At 36.0% G+C, this 19422-nt stretch overlaps 1 protein-coding gene across 1 annotated transcript in view; it reads right to left on the bottom strand.

Moving 5' to 3' along the window:
* LOC106875720 (rho guanine nucleotide exchange factor 12) overlaps positions 1-19422 on the bottom strand; it is a 365906-nt gene that overhangs the window by 253955 nt on the left and 92529 nt on the right. Inside the window, exon 3 of the mRNA XM_052968059.1 lies at positions 7030-7115. Within this exon, the coding sequence (XP_052824019.1) occupies positions 7030-7115 (86 nt within the window). The remainder of the gene's footprint in view (positions 1-7029; positions 7116-19422) is intronic.

Here is a 19422-nt window from a genome sequence, read left to right on the forward strand (position 1 = left end):
TATATATATATATATATATATATATATATATGTATATATATATATACATACACACACACACACACACATACATACATAACTGGCACTCCATCAGTTATGATGAGGGTCTCAGTTGATACGATCAACAAAACAGCCTACTTGTGAAATTTAACATGCAAGTGGCTGAGCACTCTGCAAATGCACACGTGCGTGTATGTGTGTCCACACACACACACACAGAATATCTATTGCAAATTAATAATGAAGAAGAATTAAAGTCTAAATTAGAACAGAACTCTACTTTTGGGATATTTTCACAGCATTGTTTCTTTTTCCCACAAATTGTAAACTGTTTACTAATGTATAATGGTTTAAACAGTGGCAGAATAGAACAGGAAAAAAATGGACGATGAGAAAGAATCAATGCAATGCAGAAGAAAGAAGTTGGATATGTACCTTGAGTTATATAAAAGGCTATAAATATTAACAACTAAAGCTTGTTTGTCAGTATCTTCACATCCTACAGTCAGTTTGCCTCATCCCTGCATTTTTTAATCTCAGTTATCTTGGGAAACTGGGTCCCTTGGGGTTAATCACACAGCAGCCATATGGTGTAAAAAATCAAGCAAACATAGCTACTTAAAAACCTGAATCAGTCAAAACTTTCTCCATATTGAGGAAAGATAAACAATAGTTCAACACTTAAATCTTACCAAAGCAGACAGAGGTGATAACTAAAATCTCAGTTAAAATGGAATTATGCATGTGGTGTGGGAGAAATAACATTAGAACAAAAGTAAATATCAAATTAATCTGATCTTTGTCAAAAGTGATAATTCCAGATAGGTTTCGGTTGTATTGAACCTCCTCAGTAAATCATAGTCTTTATTATACAAGACCCATGAAAACAGAATCACTATAAATATATGGATAGTAATTCTCATGACTTGGCATTGTAAGTGAAGAAATTAAATCTTCTGCAATCTTCCACTCTACATCAATTAGTTATATATCTTACAACATCCCTGCTCAACACACAAACTCTCCAAATACTGTTGATCTGTTTTTCAGCATCAAATCCAAACACTATTACACCATAATAGCTTCTGCACCTATCAAGTCATCCAACCACTATTTTATCATGATTACTCGTCACATTCCCACATATATACACTAGCATCCACCTTACAGATCTTATAGCATTTCAGGCCAGCTGACTGGTTGAAGCTCCCACAAATTTTGAACTAACTATCCTTGGTAGTACACATGCTTCACTTCTGACCTATCAGAAACAGTTAGGTGGATAACTGAAATTATCATTTAAGGCACATCGTGCCTCATCAACATACGAAATACTCCTAAGGCTCAAAGTTTCTTAGGTGGTTCATTCATTATGTTGTAATTCAAATCGATAAATAAATAAATAAAATAACTTACAATATTTAATTTTTTTTAAATGCCCACTCTTACAATCTAGATGGTTCTTAGCCAAAACTACAACTCCAGCAAGTCCATCACCCAAATTGTAAAGTATACCTCTATGCATCACATAGCATCAAACTTCCCTGCTTCCCAAACTACAGCCAATCCCCTTGGTCTCTTGCCAAAAGAATCTCTACCAACATTGCAAAATCTTTCTCTCCACTACTTCTTAACCACCATGGTTATGTAAACAGAACTCTTACCGAGAGAAAAGTTTCAGATTTGTTGCCTACTTTGAATTTGACTCCACACTGAATACATAAGGTAAATCTTTTTCGCCAAATTATCTTGTCATCAGCCTCATCATCACAAACATACAGATATACACCAAATATCTCCAGTCATTTCAAACCACTGACCATGGAAAGGTCTCTTTCATTACCCCAAAACAATGCACCACAGAGTAAGCCTGTATCCTTACCAAATTCTTCAATCTCTCTCAACAGTGATATGTTCCAATCTCTTGAAACACTACATTATATCCCATTCCCATAAAGCAGCAACCCTACTGATCCCGTCAACTACCATTCTTCTACAGTCATTTCCAATATCTCAGAAGGCAATGAAAACAGCCATCACTAATAACTTTCTTAAACACCTTGACCCCCATCTCTTTTTATCAGATGTAGTGTGCAAGAGAGAAGACAGTGCAGGTATGACCATGTAATGCATATGAATGAAGATAGTTGCATCAAGAGATGCCAATCTCTAATTGTAGAAGGAACATGTGGAAGAGGTAGACCCAGGAAGATGTGGGATGAAGTGGTGAGTAAGGATCTACAAACATTAGGACTCACAGAAGGGATGACAAGGGTCTGAGACTCCAGGTAGTTTACTGTGCTTGAAGAGACACGTTAAGGTAAGTGAAAGCATGGCTGCCCTTGAATTCAGGCTCATCCCCTGTAACCCTCTCCAGCTGAGCATCTCTAATCTTGCAGGCTTTAGATGCTGGTGCCACGTAAGAAGCACCCATGCCAGTACATAAAAGCATCCAGTACACTCTGTAAAGTGGATGATGATGATGATGATGATGATGATGATGACCATTACAGCTTTCGTAAGGTCAAATCTACTTGAGATTTGCTCTATGTCACCCACTTGTCAGCGCTTGCTCTGGGAAATTTGATGAATGCTGTACTGTTCACTTCAACTCACTTTCTTGATCAGGTTGTCTTGACATCATAAAGTAATGATAAATCTTTAGCCTTGGAGGTCACAAAGTAACCTCACTAGTATTGGTGTCATGAAACAATTTTGCATTCAGTACACTCTGTAAAGTAATTAGCAAATATGTGGAGACAACATAGTGTTGAGAAAACACTTTAGTCTGTTCAAAGACATGATTACCTCTCTGGTGTTGGTGCTACAATAAAATGCAACCACTATGTTCTGTAAAGAGGTTGCGGTTAGAAAGGGAATCCAGTCCTGGAAATCATATCCAAAAAATGTAATGTTTGAGTAAGATGAGATTCTCCAACCCATCACAAAGGGCAATAACTCTGAATAAGACCTGAACTGACTTAGAACATGATGACATATCCAACCCATGCCAGAATAGAAAGCAAACAGATGATAATAATGATACATGCCTTTAAATAAAAGTAAAAAGAAAAAAAGACACATTGAACAATGTTACCCCTAATATACAAAAAAAATAGAGGGTCATGGGTGGAAAGCTTTCATTAGGGATTTGCTCAATTAAAGCTAATTTGGGGACTAGACAACAACTAGAAATGTTTCTAACCAACAAGTAATCCTTTTCATCAATGATTGTCAGCTCTTCCATCATTAATCCTTGATTTATGGCATTTCACCATTTACCCACCTGCTTGTTCCCACTGCAACAACACATACCAAATAATCTTTCTATAGGAAAGTTCATATCACAGTCAGAAGACAACCTTTAAGGTAGCATGTTAGGTCCAGTACAGAATTATAACATTTTGAAGCTTAAAAATAATCCTAGAAATGTATCTAAATAATTACAAATGTATCTAAATAGCAAAAACTAATATAATATACAATTGCATCTGTTGCATAGATTTTTATACTAGTTGGCCTAATCAATATTTTAATCCAGTGAGTCTTAATCGCATTGAAAATTTGCAGCTGGCTGGATGCAGGATTTTTAACCAAAGAGTTGACACTTTGTACTGTCTTACTGGGACTGAGCTGTGAAGACATTTAACAGACAAGAGTTCTGTCACATGTGTGTGAAAAGTATCACAGGAAGAAAATAGAGTTCATTGATGCAATTAACAGAGATATTTTCTGTTGGCTTGCAGAGAGAGAGATTAATTGAAATCATCTTATAAAAACAGATATACTTTAGATACACAACATGAAGATCAAGTCTTCATTTAGATAGTATTCCTTGTTGGTTACATGTTGCATGGGCTTATCAAACATCACATATCCATGTGTTCCTACTATGTGTTATTACATTTGTAATACTTTTATATTGCACAGATCTTTCATACCAACTCATTTTAGCAACACTTTGTTTTCCCAGGTTTGCATAACAAATCCTGATTAGTTAAGATAACTGACACCTTATTATAATTGTTGTTGTTGTTGTTATTATTATTATTATTACTGTTTAAAGCAGCAAGCAAGTAGAACTGTTAGCACATTGGACAAAGTGCTTAGCAGCATTTCTTCTCGTTGTTCATGTTCCATCCTTTTAGGGCTAAGATAAAGTAGCAGTGAAGCACTGGAGTCAAGGTAATCAACTTACCCTCTCCCTAAAATTGCTGGCCTTGAGCTAAAATTTGAAACCATTATTATTATTATTGAGTGAGAGAGCAGTGCATGCCATCAAAATGACACTGGGGTAAAATATACAAAGCCCAATATACCCATCATGACTACCCATTTGATAACGGTACACCAGGCACATGCATCACAACCATATGTGCGCGACATGGTGATCTCATATCAAGATAAACAGCACATGACCTCGCAGGTGGGGCTCAGTTAGAATTTTCTTCAGGTCGAATAGCCCATCCCGCTCAAAAGGTCCCTGAATAAGGTTCGTTTAAGGATGTTGAGCAAAACACCCATGTTTCCAAAGGTAAATTATTCAAACCCCAAAGAATTCCTCTCAACACATGGCTATGATGCTCCCTCACTACTTCTACTCATGATCAGAGATGCACATATCATCAGCAACCAAGGGACATGCTCAACTGGTTAAGGTCAAACAACTGACAAGCAAATTTGTGGTACTGAGCAGAATATTTGCTGTAGCCCATCTTTTTATACCAAAACAAAACAATGTACATGATAACACTTCCAATCAATTAAGATAAGAAGCCATAAGAGCCACTGCCTGGTACTGCATCCGGGCATTTATTACTATTATTATTACTATTATTATTATTATTATTATTATTATTATTTTTAACTTAGGTTTTGTTGGAACTCCTAGAGTCTAGCATGCATAGCGGGCTTGCTACCTGCAGTCTACGGTACCATTCTATCTGTTCTTTTCAACTATCTAATACTTCCCTGATTATTCTGGCTGTGCCATGAAGGCAAACCTTTTGTAACAGCTCTACTGAGCACTCTATTCTGATTTCCTTTATGTTCCTCTTGATGCCCGAGCTGACAGACTCATTAGTACACTGGGAAAAATGCTTAGCAGTATTTCATCTATCTTTACGTTCTGAATTCAAATTCTACCAAGGTCAACTTCGCCTTTCATCCTTTCGGGGTCAATAAATTAAGTACCAGTCAAGTACTGGGGTCAATGTAATCGACTTAGCCCCTCCCCAGGAATCTCAGGCCTTGTGCCTATAGTAGAAAGGATTATTATTATTATTATTATTATTATTATTATTATTATTATTATTGCTAAAAAGGGGTAGCAAGGTAGCAGAATCATTAGCACTCTGGACATTTCTTCTAGCCTATTGTGTCCTGAGTTCAAATTCTGCTGAAGTTGGCTTTGCCTTTCATCTTTTTGTGGTCAATAAAATAAGCACCAATTGAGCACTGGGATCAATAAAATAAATACCAACTGAGAACTGGGGTCGATATAGTTGACTAGCTCCCTCCCCTCAAAAAGAAAACAATGTTCATGAAAAAGTTGCTGGATTGATAGAATTAAAGTATAATATAAAAAAAAACCCTTGCAGTATATGTTTCAGTTCTGTATATTCTGAGGTCAACTTAGCCTTTCAAGGTCAATAAAATGAAGGACCAGTGAAACTGCAGAGATCAATAGTATTGACTAAAAGCCCTTCCTCCAAATTTCAGTCATGTGCCTAAATTAGGAACATTCATTACTTATGATTAACTCAGCATTTAAACCAGTCATATCCAGCCAAAATATTCTGTTTTATGTTTAAAATGTCAAGATCTGGCCTCTTTAATTTATCATACAATGTCATTCTAAAAATATACAATCATATCGAAACCTCAAAGCTATGAGATAATGCATGGTCAATTCAAAACAACATGAATAAATATTTGACAGAGTAATCTGAATGCTAAAGAGTTAGACAATCAATAACTTCTATGAAATATATTCTTACTGAATCATTGCTAGCCCAGCCTTTCCAACAGAAAGTGCCTTTGCTAACACCTGAAACACTTGTTCTTTAATCTGTCATCATCATTTTAATGTTCACTTTTCTATGCTTACATGGGTAAAATGGAATTTGTTGAGGCAAATTTTCTACTGTTGGATGCCCTTCAAGTCACCAACCTTCAGCTGTTTTCCAGCAAGGTAATATTCTCCCATAGTCAGGCATGTTTCCATGGAAAATTGGGAGGAAATGTTGCTTCCAATATAAAATTGAAATGTCAAGTGCAGTTTGATGCCTTGATTCTTTTAAGCCAATATTTTAGGACAAATCAAAGAATCGCAACAAAAGGAGGGGTTAACCTCAACTGTAGCTCTTTAGCATTCAGGTTACTCAGTCAAGTGTAATGCTTATTTACTCACATTTTCTTGAATTAATCATGCATTATCTTGTAGCTTCAAAATTTTGATGAGGCGATTATGTTTTTTAATGACATTGCAGGGTAGGTGTGAGAGGCTGGATCTGGCTGGTTTAAATGCTAAAGGGTTAGACTAGTTAAAGTCAATATGTATCAAGAGTAGAACCTAGGGCTGTATTTTTATTTTATTTATTTCCTTTTCTTTTCCCCCTGTTAACCAAGTTTTTCAGAAGTGAATTTAGCTGTGTGAAAAAAATGATGTATTCTTGTCAGGTGGTGTCTGTTGAGAACCAAGTGCATTTTAAACACCTGAAGTGCAGCTTAGCTGACAATCTGCCAAAACTGTTGCCACACTTCTTGTGCACCTACTGACTGCATTACTGAGATACAGTAGGAGAAATATAGCTAAATATACAGTTCAAGGAAACCAGTTCAGAATTTTGTTTAGAACTGATCAGAAATGGTTTCTTTTCTTTACCTATTCTTTCCCATCATTTACTAAATATACACTACTGGAAGCAGTCAGTGGATGGGATGTTAAGTTACAAGATACATCATTAAAATATGACATGTTCTATCAGAAAATAGTACCAGCTTACAACTAACTGATATATAATTTACCTGAATCTGAATCAACAGGTATGGGAGGTTTGGCCTCTTTTCTGGCAACTGGTTGATCATCCTTGACTGTACGAAGGCTTCCCAACCTGCAACAAAAAGAAATCATTTTGAAATTAAAAAAATATTTTTAAATGCAATACATTTTTGACATAAATTACATATTTTAATATATATGTCTAATATGTACAGGATGTTCAGGATAAATTTGACAATTTTTTATGCTTCAGGAACAGATTGATATATTGGTGAACAGTCAACAGCATTGGTAAGCATAAAGATTAAAGTTGTAGTTGAATAAAAATTAGATGATATGGAGGACTGGAGGCCATCTGAATATTGGAAAACAGTTACCTGCATCATGATGATTTGCACCGGATATCAAAATGTTGACACCATGACTATTGCTCAATGCTCTGTGAACATGTAAAAGCTCTAAGACTTGACAAGGACAGCAGCAATGGAGACTACAAAGCCATGGCCAGCAGGAAGGGATACAGCAGGCATTCTGACTGCATACCAGAATTCATTCCCATATCTTTGAATAGGGTCGGCTAAATTCAGATGGCTATATGAAGCTAATGCAGACTGTAGTGAAACCCTGGTTGGAGAGGGTTGTTGCTGGAAGGCCATATGTGTGACAGCAAGATATGGTCCCTTGCCATACCTCCAGAAAGAACCAGAAGTGATTGTCAGAGAATTTCTACAACTTCGCCAACTCCAATTTCTGGCCCTGATTGTAATCCCATGGATAACTATGTGTGGGGAAAGACACCAACCACTACCTACAACATTAAGCTAAGCTAATGGCCAAGATCAAGGAGGTGTTTGAAGAGCTTCCCAGGAACACAATGAGGAATGCATGTGCCAGGTTCCAGAGCCACCTTAAGGCCATGGTGGAAGCTGAGGGTAGCTACTTTGGGTAAACTCTTTATCTCCCAGCCATAATCACATTGATATTTTTTGATTTTTTATAAATACTTTTATTTTTGGATGGGATATTGTTTTTTTTTCCTTTTATGCAAACTGTCAAATTTAGTCTGAACACTTTGTATGTGTGAGTTAACAATAAACAAGATATATTCAATCAACTGTATAAGTTTATTTAAAATGAAAGCCTTGTATAATATTGAAACATTGGTTTTGAATAAGAGAAATATTCACAAACTTGAGTTAAGAGCATGAATAATGAAACTAAATATTTATCAGTTTGCAAATGACTTCTGTAGACAATAGAAAAATTCAAATTTAAGACTTAGAATATATATCAAGGATAATATCAAATTATTAATTATTACTAACCAAAATATTTTATTTTTTAATTTTCTTTTAAAGAAGTCTAAATTATATATATATATATAGGAATATATATATATATATATATATATATATATATATATATACATTCATTAACAGAATGGTTCTTATTTCTTATGAAAAAAAAAACTTATAAATAATTTTAAATAATAATTAGGAAAATGGTTTTAACAGCCTCTACCAGAAAACAGCTAACAAGAGAGAAAATAAATGTTCACTTTGACTCCACCAAACTAACCTCTCCCAGATGTCATAGGGTCAGGGATGGTTGCTATGACAACTGACTGGCAAGCAAGTGTAACCAGACACTAAGGCAGGGTTCTAAGCTGCTGTTTCCTTAATATATAAATCTGGTAGATATGAAGGAACCATAAGCAGCAGTAGTAACAGTTGTTGAGAAGTGCTGACCCATGTGTCAATCAAACAAGCTATTACTTACTACCTTTCTTCAAATAAGTGTAATTACCATATTAGTAAGTGGTTTACAACACCACTGTTTTACAGTAATTAGTCAATGCAGTTATAAATATGAAATTTGACAAATATTTCCAAATCTTATAACTATATTAATTAAATTTCACATACCCTTAACTAGACAGAATACATTTGTGTATGCATCTGTGTGCATGTGTGTGCACATGTGCATGCATGCACACAAGCACAAGAAAAAAATGCAATATGCCAAATAAACAAGCTAAAAAGCAATTGCCTATATGAGTGTGTGTGTGTGATGTGTGATTAAGAAGTTCACTTTGATTTCAGGTTCAGTCCTACTGCTCAGTACCTTAGGTAAGTGTCTTCCAGTGGGCCAACACCAATGCCCTGTAAACTGTGTTAATTGGGCTAGCAGTACACAGGAACTTAGTGGAAAACTATCATATGCATGCATGTGTGTGCATGAGCGCGCATACACACACATCTTTGTGTCTCCACTACTTTACAACGGGTGATGATACATTTGTATTCCCATAACTTGGTAGAATAAATAAGTACCAGACTTAACATAAGTAATGTGGTCAACTTTTCTTTCTTTTTCTTAACTAAACCCTTCATGGTCACAGTTCACTGGCTGAAACAATGTCTGTTTCAATCCACTGATGAGGTCACAGGCTGTGTGACTCAAAAACTTTGATTGACCAATAAACAAAAAATAATACAAATAAAAACCAAAGTGAAGATTGAATAAATAGTTTGTGTGTTTAATTGGCAAAAAAATAAGCAAACAAAATGACCATCACCAAGTATAACAATATCTGTTTCAACTCACATTTCCACATCAAGAATCTTACAAAACAAATAGAGAGAGAGAGAGAGAGAGAGAGAGAGAAAGAGAGAGAGAAAGAAAGAGAGAGAGAGAGAGAGAGAGAGAGAGAGAGAGAGAGAGAGAGAGAGAGAGAGAGAGCAAATTAATGTGAATCAATGTCTGTGTAAATATATAGATTTTAGGTTTCTTAAAGTATATGATAGACAAAAATATTTCTTTTAAAATCATTTTATTGTTACTATACTTTTGTTGAAATATGCTGCCTTTGCTTCAATTAATTTTGAAAATAATAAGAAATTTAGTAAAATAACTTTATTATCATTAAAATAATGTTTGAAACAAATTAACATGAAACCTTGATGGGAAATTTAATTTAGATTACTTTAAAACAGGAAGTTTGTTTCAAAGAACCAGGAGCAGTCTTGGGCAGGTTGAGATTAAAAGGGTTAAAACCAAGTCCTTGCTTTCTAAGTATCTATTCTATCTCAACATGTTACAGTTTCTACAATCACTCCTTACTTCCTTTTGGTCAAACTTTAAGTACTTTTATAAGAACAGAAAAGAGTATGCCTAGTCTTCACCTGAGGGAGGGGAGAGGAGAGAGAAAAAAAAATCAAGAAAAATATAAGCATGTTATAATGATAGCAACACAAATATTAAAAGAATTCAGAAAATATACAAGAAGGAATTATTAGGAGTGGACTTAACAGAATGTTATTTTCTATTTTTAAGGTGGAATTTAATTGAAGAAGTTAAAAGTAAACACAAAAGTTAAAATATACAAAGCTTCACAAGTGGATTTGTATTGACATTTAAGTAGAAAGAGTGTATAAATAAATGGATAGACTGTTTCTATGAGGAAACAATCTCATTCATAAAAGAAAAAGCCTAGCTGTGCAGAAAATAGCAACGACATAACTGATGGTTATACTAGACATCTATTCTTTATGGAGACAAAAATATATATCAGAAACCTCAACTGAAATGTTTTTGCATCATTATTTAACACCCTTGTTCTATACTAGTATGAATTGGTCAGTTTGACAAGTCCCAGTAGGTTCAAAGATTTCATCAAGCTCCAGTGTCTGCTTTGACAAGGCTTCTATGGCTATATGCTCTTCCTAATATCATCTACTCTACATTACTTGTTGAAATTTTTACTGCTACTTGTAAATTCTCGCATTGTCTATCTGTCTGTCATTTCTTTCATTACATTTGTGCTATTTCACACACATAGACACATACACATACTCAACCACCACACACACACACACACACACACACACACACACACACACAGTTACTTTGAACTCCTGAGGATAAATACTTGACTTTTTGTTTGGTTAGATTGGTTAGTAAGGTGGGCAACTGATTATATCAAACTTAGACCTTGACTGGTAATTATTTTAGTGACTTCCTTTCCCTACTCCTTGAAAGATGAAAGGTAAAGTCAACCTCAGTAGATTTTGAACTTGGAACAAGAGTATGTCAATAATACAAAGCATTTTGTACAGCATTGATGCTGCTGCCAATCCCTTCCCTATTACAACTACCTTCTATAGCATCAATTGTCTCTATCTAATATGGACATCCCTTGTGAAGAAGCAGGCCACATGAAACAGCTCATCATCTGACAAGCTGCACAACTAAAAATTCAAGGTAATTTTTCATTAGCTCTGCCATTTAGACTTTCTCATGAGTCGCAGGTTGTCCACAATTGGTCCATACCTAGAAAGTTTTCTTCATTGCACACTACAACAAATAACCTCTGATGTCCCGCTTTCTCTTATTCATGCATACTGACATTACATATCCAGTGGAGTGTAGCCTTTGCAAATCCTCCACATTCCTTGCCCATGTATTATAACCATACTTCACACACAAGTATCCCCCAGTCTACCTTTCATTCAGAGAGAAACCTTTGCTGTCAACAGATGCTACAGCTCTCAAAACTGTCATGCCACCATAGCTTTTTGCAGCACCTGTCTCCACTGATTAGGCCACCTAGGTAACAAAAACTACCAAATATTATAACTCTTTAGTATTTAAGCTGGCCATATCCAGCCAAAATATTCTACCTGTTTTATGCTCAAATCAGCCAGATCCCATCTCTCACACTTACTCTACAATGTCACTAAAAATATACAATCATATCATCAAAATCTTGAAAACAATGTGAATAAATAAGGATTACATTTGATAGAGTAATCTGAATGTGAAAGGGTTAAATGAGTCTTTAGAAGGATTCCAAGGGCAACTTATCCATCTACATACATCTGTGTACATAAATACGGTTAGCAGACACAAAATAACAGACACATATGAAGATATATTTTGTTGCAAACTTCTTGAGTTTACTGATGCATGAGGTTCTCTAGCATTGCTAAGACCATACTATAGCACCACCTCATGGATCAGTATATCATGTAATTCAATAATGTGAGCATGTACATCTGTGTGTGGATGTGTGAATGAGAGAGAGAGAGAGTATATCGTTAACAAAAGGAAATGCTTCATCTTCAAGTTGAGAAATGTACACCTGACTTAGTGTCTATGTTACCTACCACAACAGGATCTGATAGAGCACATCTTACTCATTGATTTCAGACTCTGACTTTGAGTCAAAGACACTTAATGCTCGTTTAAGAAGTGAAATAAAAATAAAAAATAAAAGCGACCACCACCTTCAAGAAACTGAACAAGTTTAAACGCCTTTCAACAAGCAATGCTAATATTCAAACTGATTCCATTTTTTTTTTTACTTGCTTTATTCATTGGGCCATGGCTGTGCTAGGGCACTGCCTTTGAGGGTTTAGTTGAACAAATTGACCCCAATTCTCTTTTTTTTTTTAAGTCTGATACTTATTCTTTTTGTCCTTTTTGCCAAACCACTAAATCACAGGCATGTAAACAAACCCACACCAGTCAAGCAAGAAGACAAACATAAACACACATACATATGACAGGTTTCTTTCAGTTTCCCATCTGCAAAAACTACAAAATTCACTAGATAAGCACTGATCTCTTTTATCAAACCAGTAAGTTACAAGCATGTTAATAAACTAACACCAATTATCAAGCAGTCAAGCAGGAAGACAAACATAAATATGCACACATACATATGACAGGTTTCTTTCAGTTTTCCATCTAGAAAATTCACTTGCAAAGCACTGATCCACCCAGGGCTATAATAGAAGACACTTGCCCAAGGTGCTCTGCAGTGGGACAAAAATTATATTAAATTCATAATGCAAATGTAGAAGAATTTATAAGTCTTTATTAACAATGATTCTCAAAGTAAAGTCAGCTATAAACAATAGTTTATAATAATACCTCAGGTTAAAATTCCCTTGAATGGGAAAACAAGACAGGAAGTTGCACCAGGACTTGACCTATACATCTGAAATCCAAGCAGATGTCCTTATTTACAAAATTTTTATATTTTAAGTAAATGCAAAGCCATTATCTAATTATCACTGATCTAATCTTACAGGTATTTCTTTTAGATTTTAAGTAATTATGAAATGAGGGATTATGCAAAAAAAAAATTTTTTCACATTATATTGTATATTATTTTGATTACTTTAGATAATGTAAGGTGCAGAGATGTGGCTGTGTGGTTAAGATGTGGTCTTGGGTTCAGTCCCACTGAGTAAAACTTTGGGCAAGCGTCTTCTACCATAGGTCCAGGCCAAAAAAGCCTTGTGAGCAGATTTGGTAAATAGAAACTGAAAGAAACCCATTGTGTGTGAACATGAGATGGAGAGAGCTGGTATTTCCTTGTGTAGACATCACATAAAAGTCATAAATGAGTGTCATCATCATACAGCAGTGTTCTTGGTTTCCAGTCTTCTGGGAAAATATTATCTTACTTAGAAACAAGTGAGGGTTGGAGACAGGAAGGGCATCAAGCCACAGAAAAACCTACCTCAACAATTTCCATCCAACCCATGCAGGCATGAAAAAGGGGACATTAAAATGATGATGATGATGATTTAATGAAAACCTGATAGGTAAAATGTCTCATTGTCTTTCTTCTTCACTTAATGGAGAAATAGGAATAAGATAAAAAGGGGAATAAAAGGGTGAGTTAAATAATATTCACACAGTGAAATTAATATTTGTACATTATAGTTATTTTTATTCAATCTAGAAGGGTCAAAGCCAAATCAATCTTAGCAAGATTTGAGCAGGAAATAAGTGTTGGACTTATTATCAGCACCATAGTTAGTAATCTTATTTAATTTTAGACTTGAATTCATTGGACAAGGCACTCATCTGTGAATGTCTGTTGTTGGTTATTAAATTCCAACTGCAACTATTCAGCCTATTAAAGTTTAAGCTTCTAAGTGGGTTGTGTAAATTTAGAATACTTTAAACTAGGTGTGTCTTACTTATTTTTCTTGGCCATTTACAACACTCGATCATTTGTAATATTCATGTTATTTTATATCTGCAACACAATTATTATCATACCATACCAGATTTCTAGTTGAAAATTGTGCTAAAAACAGTATAAAGCTTGCTAATTGACACAGGATACAGTATGCATCACTGACTGGCGAAAACATCTATCTCATCATTCTATTGCTTTTCATATATGTTAGTTAGTGACTTCAGGATCAGGCTAAATGGTTGCCCAGAAGACGACCAGCATGGAGGAGAAGGGTCTGGAAGCTTAAAGAACCTGTGAATGGAGGGAGATTTAGAGACGTATTACTTGAAGCCTTTGACGAAATAGATGGGGATATAGCTTCACAACTGTCTGTTTCTACGAGACAACCTGCTGAGGGCCACTAACTAGATCTGTGGATGGTGCAAAGTTCCCTCTCAACCCAAAATAACGTGGTGGTGGAACAATGTTGTTGACAGGGCTATTAGACAAAAGAAACAGGCTTGGAAGGACTGAAAGAACGGTGGTAGCAGGGAATTGTATCAGACTGCCAGACGGGAAGCTAGGTGACAGGTTTATTTAGCCAGAGGGGAAGCAGATAAGAAAAAATTTGCCAATGTTCTGTGCCACGAGGACCAAAGACTTGAGGCATTTCGTGTTTCAAGACAGTGTGTGAGAGAGAATCGTGATGTCGTAGGAGAGAAATGTGTCCATATGGATGATGGTTCACTTGCACTAAATGAGGCTGCAAAGAGAGAGGTTTGGAAACACCACTACAAAAGATTGCTCAATAAAGAGAATGAATGGGAGAAAGAGAGTCTGCCGAATGTTGACCCAACAGAGGGACCAGCTATCCGAGTTGACAGTACCATGGTAGATAAAGCAATTAAGAGTACGAAAACAGGGAAAGCCCCCGGCCCATCAGGAATCACTGCAGAGATGCTCAAAATATATGGCTGTGTTGGCTATAGCCTAGTCACTCGTATAGTTAACCAGGTGATACACAAAGGAGTCATACCCAATGACTGGTGTAGCAGCACCATAGTCAACTGCTACAAAGGTAAAGGTGACGCTTTAGATACAAATAATTACAGAGGTATCAAGTTGTTGGATCAGGTAATGAAAGTCATGGAGAGGGTCATAGCCCAACTAATTAGGGAGAGAGTCAGTTTAGATGAGATGCAGTTTGGGTTCATGCCAAGGAAAAGCACCACTGATGCTATATTTCTGGTAAGACAGCTGCAGGAGAAATACTTAGCCAAAGATAAACCTCTGTACCGGACTTTCATTGACATGGAGAAAGCCTTTGACAGGGTCCCCCGTTCCCTTATCTGGTGGTCAATGAGGAAACTAAGGATAGATGAATGGTTAGTGAGAGCTGTGCGAGCCATGTACAGGGACGCTGTTATTAAGGTGAGGGTTGACAACGAGTACAGTGAAGAATTCCGGGTAGAGGTAGGGGTCCGCCAAGGTTCAGTCCTCAGCCCCCTCCTATTTATCATAGTCCGCCAGGCAATAACACAGGAATTCAAGACAGGATGACCCTGGGAGCTCCTCTACGCTGATGACTTTGCACTAATTGCTGAGTCACTATCAGAACTAGATAAGTTTCAGGTGTGGAAGCAAGGACTAGAATCGAAGGGTCTTAGTACAGTTCATTTAGCTATCAACCAATGCAGGCAATAAACTTGCATCCTAATTTTATCTAGGGAGCATAAAAGTTCTAAGAATATAGAGTTTTCTTTTTTAAAAAAAACATGCAGTACAGAAAAGGGTAAAAAGCAAACATATTTAGCCCTCGAGGGGTAATATATATCCTTGAAATCTAGGTTAGAACAATTCCTTAAGTTACTTATGCATTAAACCATTCAATATAGAAATGTTAGTATTAATTTTATTTAATTTCTGTAGAACTAAACTCACTCATTTACAGTTTGCTAATCATCAAAGAGAGAGAGAGAGAGAGAGAGAGAGAGAGAGAGAGAGAGAGAGATATAGAAAGAAATTCATGTATCAAGCCCTATGAAAGTTAGCTGCAGATAAATTTAAGAAAACCACAGTGAAGTACATGTATAAATGTGTGTGTGAGTGTGTGTGTTCATGAAAAATGTGAGGATTTGAAGGTGGAAAGTGTTGGCGACAGCGACAGAGAATGGAAGATAAAACAGATGAGCATCTTAGATCTAAAATATTTTGGATCTCATGGATACAAGAACATAATATCATGATGAAAGGAAAATAACCTTTGCTGATTTATCTAAAATATGCCAGAAAGAAAATGGCAAGTATTAAAATAATCACGAAGGTGAATTGTAAATACCATACGATATTCATTTATTACCTGTCCGACCTTGTGGGACAGAAAATTTAAGCAATCCTTAGCGGAACAATCCACAACTGTTTTGCTTTACTGTAGTTATGTAGATGACATTAATATTCTAGTTAGGACAAACTCTAGTAATTGTAATGTAGAAACCGAGAGGAGCATAATGGAGAGCATCTAGCACATAGCTAACTCTATCCACCAAAGTATCAAGGTAACTATAGATTACCCCACTGGACACCCTAACAATAGACTCCCTGTCCTTGAACTTTGGTTAGAGACTGTAAACAACAGAGTGCAGTTCCTCCACTCCTATTACATGAAACCCATAGCTTCTAAATATGTTGCTCACAAGAACTCACTCAGCTTTGTCACAGAACATGATAATCAACATACTGATAGCAGACTTAGTTAGGATAATGAACAACATGTCCTCACTATGCAAACCCTATGAAACAAAGAAACATGTACAGAATTTCATGCACCACATGCAATTCTCTGGATATGAGCAAAAAGATAGGATTCGGGTATACAGGGAAGCTAGAAAGAAGTTAGATAGCATTATATGTAATAAAAGCAATGGTACTTGCTCTAGATACAGAAGTAAAGACTGAAATAGGATACAAAGGTTTGTGACAAAGCAAACAGGGTGAACACGTGATACAAGGCCGACAAATATCAAGGAGTGATATTTGTAGAGGCCACAGCCCATGGAGAACTAGCCCAAAGATTTAGGAAAGCTCTGAAGGAGACCAAACTCAACATTAAGATTGTTGAAAAGCCAGGGAACTCCATCAGATCACAACTATGTAGGACGTACCCCTTTGAGAATACCACATGCACCAATGAAAACTGCATGGTATGTAAGATTAACCCTGGCATTAACTGTAGAACTAGAAATGTAGTCTACAGCATAAGGTGCATAGAGGGTGCTTGTAAAAACAAGAACATGATATACATAGGTGAGATATCTAGAAGCATTGCAGAGAGACTAAATGAACATTTGAGACAATATGACCTCCATACTCTACCAGCATGCCAAACACCAATATGGAGGCACACTGGGTCAACCTGACATCAGCATTTTATCCAAGCACCCGAAGGACCCGACACTCAGACAAATACAGGAGTATGTCTTCATAAATGAAACATCCCCAGTAATAAATAGGAATTATATGTAGAAGGCAGTCATACTCCAAGACCCACAGTTTATATATACACAGGTAGAGTTGTTAGTAGGCTGTTATCTAGATGTGTGTGTGTGTGTGTGTGTGTGTGTGTGTATATGTGTGTGTGTGTGCGTGTGTGTAGGTAAATGGATATGTAAGTAAACAGATAAATAGATAGATGGGTACATAGGTAATATGGCAGACATACACACATACATACACAAATGAAGACAAACACATGAACATATACACACACACTTCACAGACACGTGCGTGCACACACACACACACACACACAAGGACACATATGGAGACACATCCATACATAACAGAGGCATGAACATAGTCACACAAACCCATACACACACTCAAACATGCACACACAAGAAGACATAGGTACACACACAAATACACACACACATACATATATATATATGCATACACACACACATACATGCATACACACATGCATGCATACATAATGTGTATACACATGCACGCTGACACACATATGCACACAAACAAAAATACAGCTCTGATAATGGACAGAGTCAACGACTATTGGAAAGGTTGCAAGACGCAACAAAAATTTTAGAAAAAATAAATAACTAAATGAGTGGAAATCGAACCAGTGAGTGTGTTAAATAATAAGGCACTAAAAGAGAATGACTCTCCAGAGACACAATAAAATATGCTTCAACACACAAATTCACATAAAGAATCTTGCAAACTAAATACAGAAACGAAATTATCATACGAAGCATTAAAAAAAAACTGTTCTATCTCCATATTCATAATCAAAATTGACCAAATTAGGTAAACAAAGAAATGAGTGAGATTGGTGGCATTGGATGTAGCTTAATTGACCGACATTGCCTGATTTGTGTTCCCAAATTGTTTCATAATGATGTTAATAAGCAGGTTTAATTGAGACAAAAAATGTTTTATAGAAAAGATAGAAATTAAGACTAAATTTACTCATTTTTATTGTATCTTACTTTTCTACTTTCTAATACAGAGACAGTAATCTGAGTGTTCAGGACAATATGAAATAAAAACAAGTCATAATTGTACAGCAAAAGGCATATTATTTCTCATTTGAATGCTTACTTTCCATGCTGGCATGGGTGAGACAAAATTTGTTGAAACAGATTTTCCATGACTGGACACTTATCATTAACCTTCAACTGTTTTCGAAGCAAAGGTGACGTTTCCTGTTAATCCTTTGAACATGAACTACATAGTGGCTACATGCATAGTAGGGACACTTATTTACAATCAGAGTACAACGTCAAACCATGTAGTCATATGCATGTGCGCGCGCACACACACACACGCACGCGCACACACACACACACACACACACACACACACACACACACACACACTAGGCTTCTTTCAGTTTCTCCCTGCCAAATTTACTCATAAGGTATTGCTTAGCCTAAGGCTATAGTAGAAGAGACATTTGCCCAAAATGTCTTGCAGTCAAATTGAACCTCAAATCATATGGTTACAAAGTGAACTTTGTACCTATGTACCTAAGTATGAATATAAATAAATAACTGAAACCAAGAATACACACACACAAAAGAAAAGTAATTTACAAATCTATTGGTTTGATGACTAATTATTGCTGCTTTTTTTCAACAAATTTTATTCAACAAAACCAATAACAACATCTGACTGACTGCCAAAGAAATGGGAAGCAAGTAATTGAAGTAGATGGTGAATATGCTCCGGAATAATCATTTAAAGATGTTTTTGTTACATGTTATTGCTTTTGTTGAATAAAATTTGTTGAAAAAAAAAGCCGCAATAATTATGCACCAACTCAATATTTAAGCTATTCTTTTACTAGTTTTAGTCACTGAACTGCAGCCGTACAGGATTAAATCAAATTAATGGTGATGATTCTCAGATCAGTGTATCA

This window comes from Octopus bimaculoides, chromosome 5 (genome assembly GCF_001194135.2).
Source record: "Octopus bimaculoides isolate UCB-OBI-ISO-001 chromosome 5, ASM119413v2, whole genome shotgun sequence".
Taxonomy (NCBI): Eukaryota; Metazoa; Mollusca; class Cephalopoda; order Octopoda; family Octopodidae; genus Octopus; species Octopus bimaculoides.